This window comes from Triticum aestivum, chromosome 6D (genome assembly GCF_018294505.1).
Source record: "Triticum aestivum cultivar Chinese Spring chromosome 6D, IWGSC CS RefSeq v2.1, whole genome shotgun sequence".
Lineage (NCBI taxonomy): Eukaryota > Viridiplantae > Streptophyta > Magnoliopsida > Poales > Poaceae > Triticum > Triticum aestivum.
Window position 1 is genome coordinate 92,153,466 of NC_057811.1, and position 7,854 is coordinate 92,161,319.

The window sequence follows — 7,854 nt, forward strand, 5'->3', positions numbered from 1 at the left end:
CTTTCCCACGAGTTCCTGGAATGTCCAAACAACGCAAAAACTTGCACACACCTTGCGCCCTTAAGTATCTTCGATCCCACAAAATTTCAGATTTTTTATTTTTTTTGCTATTTTTTTCGAATTTACTGTTCCCCATGTTACTATTCACCAGACAGTCAAACCCCTTTGACCGGACGGCAAGGGCATTTCTGTAAGGTGACTTGACGGAAGAGGGGTATTTTTGAGCATACCTGAAAATTAGGGGCAAATGCCAGGTGGTGGCTCAAGTTAGGAGGATAAATGGAATTGTCCCTATACACAATCACGAAGAAGATGTAGATTTACTCGTCTACGTTCATCGTAAATAAAAACATGCAATACGGAAGTCATGTGGAACTGCAAGATGAAGCTATTCATCAAAGGAAATTTCGAACGACCGACCGTGCGTGATGAATTTGACAAAATTCGTTCAAAATAGCTCCGAACATGAACACGAAATTGAACATTTGCAATTAACGAACTACAAACCGATTGCTCGAATAATACTATAACATGGATGTGCCTGTAAGCACCATCGTGTAGATTATACGGAACTAATAAGTAGACGAGATTAGGTGTTAAATCAAAACACACCACATGCAACCTCACATACAACCTCACATACAACCAGTCCACTACGTTTTTTTGCATCACTTAAGTTTGGCTTGTTGAAAACTGCCGATTCAGTCATTTCTATCGAGTTTGGCTCAATCCACACAACCAAACAATACAATTTCATCCTGTTACCGATCGCTGTTTTTGTTGGCATCACAGCCGTCCATTCAGCTCCCGATCCAGCCGTCCATTGAACGTTCACGCGGATCCATGGGCCCACCGCCACTTCCTCCTCCCCTCTCCCCTCGAATAAATACTCCGCAAATCTCGTCTACTTGGCCACCAACGCACTCGGCAATCAGCAGTCAAGCAATCCCCACTCACATCTCTCCACTTCCCGAATCCTTTGTCCAGCTCGCCATGGACGCCTCAGCCACCGTAGCCACCGGGAAGGGGAAGAAGGGCGTGGCCGGGCGCAAGGCGGGCGGCCCCAGGAAGAAGTCCGTGTCGCGGTCCGTCAAGGCCGGGCTCCAGTTCCCCGTCAGCCGCATCGGGCGCTTCCTCAAGAAGGGCCGCTACGCGCAGCGCGTCGGCTCCGGCGCCCCCGTCTACCTCGCGGCCGTCCTCGAGTACCTCGCCGCCGAGCTGCTGGAGCTCGCGGGCAACGCCGCCAAGGACAACAAGAAGAGCCGGATCATCCCCCGCCACCTGCTGCTCGCCATCAGGAACGACGAGGAGCTCGGCAAGCTGCTCGCCGGCATCACCATCGCGCACGGCGGCGTGATTCCCAACATCAACCCGGTGCTGCTCCCCAAGAAGACGGCCGAGAAGTCCCCCAAGGAGCCCAAGTCGCCCAAGAAGACCGCCAAGTCCCCCAAGAAGGCTTAGGTTCCTTGCGTAGTTAGGCTGTAGCTGGGGTGTATGGATGGGTGTGCTTGAGGATACTTCAGTTCGAAGTAGACTGTTCTTGCTTTGTCGTTGTATTTTCTGACCGTGATTTCAATGAAACAATAAGTTGCTTTGATACATTTTATTCGATCTGTGTTTCATCTGCCCTTGCCCCTTGTTGTCGATTTGCTCAGAATTGTCATCACTCATGTGCTTTGGATTTCATCCATCCAGGGGCCTGGGCGGGCAACTGCGAAGGTAGGTGGGAATCAACTTCTTTGGCGCGTGCCTGAAATATTTGGTGGTGGGGTTTCCCGCCCCAATTTCGTATATAGCATTAATCGAAAATGAAAAATTGAAAATCCGCGTCTATTTCCCCGCTCCAATTTCGCGCCCAGAAACAGAAAGATTGGACGAAAATTTCGATTTGGCGGGGAGACTGAAAACTCTATTTGCCCGCTCGTTCTGAATTTCAGTTCTGGGAGTTTGGCGCGCAACTGAAAACTGTCTCCTCTGAATTTCAGTTCTGGGAGTTTGGCGGGCAACTGGACGAGATTATCGATTTGGCGGGGAGATTTGCCGCTCGTTCTGAAATTCAGTTCTGGGAGTTTGGCGGGCAACTGAAAACTGTATCATCTGTTATTTTTTAGCGGTGAGATTTCCCGCTTCAGTTTCGTGCTCATCTGGCACATCCTTTTGCAATCTTGGAACCATCTACCAGGTCCTCATGTCCCGGATGGGCGCACAACTAATTTCCGGAAGGATAGTTGGATACATGGAGGAAGGAAATAATCAAAGACCTGGTGAATTCCATATTCAAGCGCTCGAAGAAACTCACGGTGGCGGAGGGCTTGCCGTGGCAACCGCCGGGTAGCTGATCTGTACCCGGACATGTCGGAGCGGGGTCGTGCCATTGAAGCACTATTCCTTGGTCACATTTTCTGTTAAGCGAGGGCGGAGATCGCCTTAGATGGCCATGGAGGACAAACTCAGGTAAATTCTCTACAAAATCAGAATATAATGCCTTCTCTGTGCTGTAGGCAGGGAGGGTATACCATGTGCTAAATAAATCTGGGGAATGGATCAAGAGCACCGGCGAATCTATATAGTATGATGAAAACCAATATGCCTTCAGTGGTGGATACATTGTGTAGATCATCACCATCTGTTCCCATGATACCAATCTGTACAATGAAGCTTCTAAAGGGGCATAATGATCTGTTTAACTATGGAAGTATCCGCCAGCTACTGGTCTGGTGCCACAGCACAAGAGAAATCCAGACTTGCGAATTTCATCCAGATTCGGGAGATTTAGCTCACAGAGCCAGTTAACAACACTAATAAACTATCGGTAGAAGTGGTCAAAGGAACACTGCATTCCAGTTGCAGATTCAGGTAACAGCTCAGATGGTACAAGGTCCATTTTTAAGAAACAAGAAATGACCCACCAAATAGCTTATATCCATGACATTCGATCCATGCATGCAACATGGTATAATGCTTATGAATACAGAATGTGGCAACAAGATGAACATGGTACTTGGTACAGATACAGGGTTAAACTGGTATTACATTGCATAGTTATACAAACGCGTAGCTCTTCACATCACCTGCTCTTCTTGCTGTTCCCAGATAACCATGAAATCCGCACAGCATAGGTTAAGATCAAAGCATTTCCATTCAAAGAATTATGTAAGTTGCAAGGCAGAAATTATCAGAGGAATGCACAGAACAAATAGGCAGGGAGAAACTACAGCTCACGGAAGTTCAGGTGATAAACACACGCGGTTCGACAGTTCACCAGCTTCCCAGATAACCAAATCATCTACTCTACTCACAACCTACCACTAGCAGTTGGCTGCTAATGCTATACGCGGTGAACCAACAGAGTATCTTGCAAAAATACATTAATAGCATGGCAATGATAATGAACTTCTGACGATACCAATTAGACATCAACACTATATGGCCATACTACATGAAGCAATTTTTGTGTTTACAAAGTCAGTCATCGTTTCTCCATTTTCTAAAGAGCACAGACTACTAAAGGGGATTCGTAACCAACCTAGAATTATCGCAAATAATGAGTGAAACCGACAAATCATTCCGTCATCACAGAACAGCGAATAAGATTGATTCTTACCTAGTAATAATTTCTGAAAACAACTTAACAGGCAGAAGGTGCGCATAAACCAATAAATGGACCACCTTGCTGTTTCTGAATACGAAGTCCCGGCTGTTAATATTCCCACCATGAGACGATCTTACAATTCCATTCGGACGAGACCAGTGCAGGCTCGTCTCCAAACATAGCAGCAGAAGTTTTGATTAAAATGACAACCAGACACCTGATCTACAAACAGAGAATTATGCAACAAAAGCAAAACCTCGAGAGTTCAGAGGAGCATCTGTACTGACAAGAGTACAGTAAAACAAAAACGGAAGAGGTTCGAAAACCAGCACTCAAACCTTACAAACTTTTGTATGTGAAAAGATGATTAATTTTTCAATACAAGCATGTTTTGCAGTCAGCATACATTTTGCATCAGTAAATTTTTTTTGGAACGAAGACGCACGAAGCGTCTGGCTTTAAATCAATAAAGCCACAAGGCAGCATCCACACAAGGTTTTCAACATTACAAACCGGTAAAACATAAGTTCCGCGGGCTCGACGTCCCGACAAAGGCTAAGAACCAAGTAGTTTAAGGATCACAAAAGCGGAGCAAAACATAGAGCTCAACGCAAAAGACTCAAGCTTGGTGTCCTTCTTGTCGCGATTTCACCATGCACAGCTTGATCTGCTCCATAATCTCGGTCATGCGGTCCTCATCACGCGTCTTCCCCAACGGCGCCCAAGCCTGTAAGAAAATGTGACATTTGAATAGAATATCAGCTGGGTGTGCAGGGAACTTGTGTTCTATGGTTATTTTGTTCTGCACCGACCAAAGCGACCAAAGCAGCGCCCCTACGCAACGCCAAACAACCCTTGCGTTGGCACCCCTCTGTGCCGACAGCAAGGTCAACAGATCATCGCTAGATTGCGGGTTCCAATTCTGCTTGAAAGCATCCCTAACCGCACTCCACGCAAATCTAGCTAAACAACACCCGACGAACACGTGGTTAGCGTTTTCCCCAAGGCCGCAAATGGCACATGTCTCGTCCACCGGCCCGTTTCGTTTGGCCACGTTATCCGAAGTTGGAAGGCGGTAGCAGAACATTTGCCACATAAATATCTTGATCTTAAGGGGAAAGCCAGCCTTCCATAGCCCCCTAGCCATGTCTAGCGCGTTCCCCTCGGTCAACTTGTCATATAAAGATTTCACCGAGAATTTCCGGGAGGAAGTAAGCTTCCATGCTATTGAGTCATTCTCATGGCTAAGGTTCCTCCCCTCGAGTTCAGCCACGAGCGTGGCCCAGGAAGCAGCCTCTCCTGCCTCGAGAGTCCTAAAGAAGGAGATTGCCGGAGGATGCACGCGCAGGGTGTTGGCTACCAGAATGTTAGTGTCAGTGGCCAGTTGATATAACTCCGGGTGTGATTGCCACAACGGTGCTTGTCCCCACCAACAGTCAAGCCAAAACCGCGTGGACGTGCCATTGTTAACACTGAACTGAGCACCCACCGAGAAGGCCGGTCTCACCGCTTGGATCCCGTTCGAAAACGCTGAGCCATTGGACTTGGCCTTGAAAAGATTTCCATCCGGGAAATATTTCGCCCGGAGGATATCCGCCCAGAGTCCCGACTCATTTTGGGCAAGGCGCCACCACCACTTGGTGAGCAAGGCAACATTCATGAGTTTAGAATTCGTAATCCCCAAACCACCAAACTTTTTAGGTCTGCATACCGCGACCCATTTCACCAAATGGTATTTGCGTTTAGTCCCGGTTCCTTCCCAAAAGAACGGGAGCGCGGAGTGTCAAGCTTGGCATGAACACCATCCGCGAGGAGAAACATCCCCATTGTGAATAGAGGGTGCGAGGACAGGCTCGAGTTGGTCAAGATCAACCTAGCCGCCGAAGACATAAACCTCCCTCTCGACGGGCTTACTCGATTGGCCACTTTGCCATAGAGTGGCTCCCATTCAGCAATGGTGAGTTTCTTGTGTGAGATCGGAAGGCCAAGGTATTTGATCGGGAAGCTCCAAGCTTGCAATTGAGCAAATTGGCAATCTGCCTGCTTTCTTGATCCTCCATCCCAATGGTGATCACTTCGCTCTTTAGGAAATTGATCTTAAGCCCCGACAAGATCTCAAAAGCGAGAAGCAGTAACTTGATCGAAAAGAAGCATCATATCGTCTGCGTATTGTAACTGAGTAACGCTGTAACACCCTGCATGTAACTTGCCATATTTGTAACTCCGACTCTTGCCATTTCCGGCTATGTGATATGTTTTTCCCTCCGTTGTCGGGTTTTGTCTTTCGTTTTGTATTTTGTCTTGTCATGCATTTTCATATCATGTCATCATGTGCATTGCATTCGCATACGTGTTCGTCTCATGCATCCGAGCATTTTCCCCGTTGTCCGTTTTCCAATCCGGCGCTCCTATCTCCTCCGGTGCACCCCTCTTGTTTTCTTTCGTGTGCGTGTGTCAAACTTTCTCGGAATGGACCGAGGCTTGTCAAGTGGTCTTAATATACCACCCGGAGACTACCGGTCAAGTTTCGTTCCATTCGGAGGTCGTTTGGTACTCCAACGGTTAACCGGGCATCCGCAAAGTCCATTTGAGTATCCAGCAAAAACCCCCTCCAAAACCAGCCCAAAACCCACCAAACCCTCTTCCATGCTCTAGGTCGTTTGATCACGATCGTGTGGGCGAAAACTGCATCTCATTTGGAGCCTCCTAGCTCCCTCTACCTATTAATATGTGGGCATCCCGAAAACGGAATCGCAGTCTAACCCTAGCAAAAATCCCTCGCGCCGCCGGACAACGCCCGCCCGCGCCGGCGGACGAATCGCGCGTCGCCACGTCAGCGTCCGCCGCCGCCGTGCCCCGCCGGCCCGACCCCGGCCCCCGCGGCCCACGCCCGCCGCCGCGCGCCTGCCCCGCCGCCGAGCGCCGCCGCTGCCATCTCCGCCGCCGCCTCCGGCCCCGCCGCCGGCGCCCCTCCTCCGCCTCCGGCCCCGCCGCCGGCGCTCCTCCCCCGCCGGCCCCTGCCTCGCCGCCGTCGGCCTCGGGATCGAGCTCGAGCACGGGATCCGGTCGATCCGATCTGGTAGAGCCCCCCGTTGACTTTCTCGCGACCTCTAACTTTGCCAAGTCCTGGAAATTCTCAGCATGTGCTCCTGTTCGAGATGCGATAACTTCTTGCATGTAGCTCCGATTTGCGCGTATAATATGTCAAATTATTCGCCTCGTGATGCTCTTCATTTTGTTAAATTGCACCATATTCATTAGAGGTCATCTTGATGTCCAAATCTTCGTTAGAAGAGGGCTAGTTGCTGTTAAACTCTGGTTCTTAGCAGAACTTGGAGATTTGTCATTTTTGTATCATTTAATCTGTGCATCTTTTGAGCATGAGCTCTACATGTGTTTTGAAGTATGCCATGCCATCTTTCCAGTGATATAGCCCATGTATTTTTGTGATCTCTGTGGTAACTAGCACAAGCATGCAAAATAGGTCCCGTAATAATTCTGATTTCAGGGACAGTGATTTCTCCAAGTCTTTGTCTGCTGTAATTTTGTTGCCATGTAAACTTGATGCTACAGAGAGATCCATGGATATTTTGGAGATGTTCAGTAAGGATGTTTTGTAGATATAGTTGTAATTGATCTATTCCTGCAATTGTTTGCAATTTTAGGGTACCATAGCATGACTCAATCTTGCTCTACTTTTGCTATAAAATATTTCTGGCAGATTCTTAACATGATATGCATTTTTGCCAAGCTTATTGTAGTTGATCCATACATGCTATGTAATTGTTCTTGCAATGGATAGCTTCATAAACATGCCATCTTGCTGTAGGTATGCTTGTTTTGTCATGCATTGCTCTGTAGTGAGTGCATCTAGCTCACAAAGAGGCCTACATATTAATATTTCTGCCATGCTCTGTTTTCTGCAAAGTCTAAAACCTGATAACGAAACTTGCTATGTTTACATGCTTGCCATCATATCTTCTGGTTCTTTTTGGCTTATGGTCAGTAAGGGACTTTTGTCATGTGCATTTAGTAGAACACTACCATGCCTTGTTTTTCTATGTTAAGTTCCTGTAGCTTGTTGATTTCGTGCTCTGAACATTGCTACCTGATGATGATTTCTGCCATGTCCAGTTTTTCACCAAGTCTGTGAACCTGTAATCTTTTGCACTTTTGCCATGCTTGTTTGAGCTTGATATGTTGTGAACTAGCCGTAGCTCAGTGTTCATCTTTTGTCAAGCATCTCCTATAGATTACTACCA

General features: G+C 47.7%; 1 protein-coding gene across 1 annotated transcript; it reads left to right on the forward strand.

Moving 5' to 3' along the window:
* The first annotated feature begins 912 nt into the window (after positions 1-912).
* On the forward strand, positions 913-1,606 carry LOC123143789 (histone H2A). The gene has a single exon (XM_044562775.1). It carries the CDS (start codon positions 994-996, stop codon positions 1,459-1,461), a length of 468 nt encoding a protein of 155 aa, XP_044418710.1. The 5' UTR covers positions 913-993; the 3' UTR covers positions 1,462-1,606.
* The last annotated feature ends 6,248 nt before the right edge of the window (positions 1,607-7,854 follow it).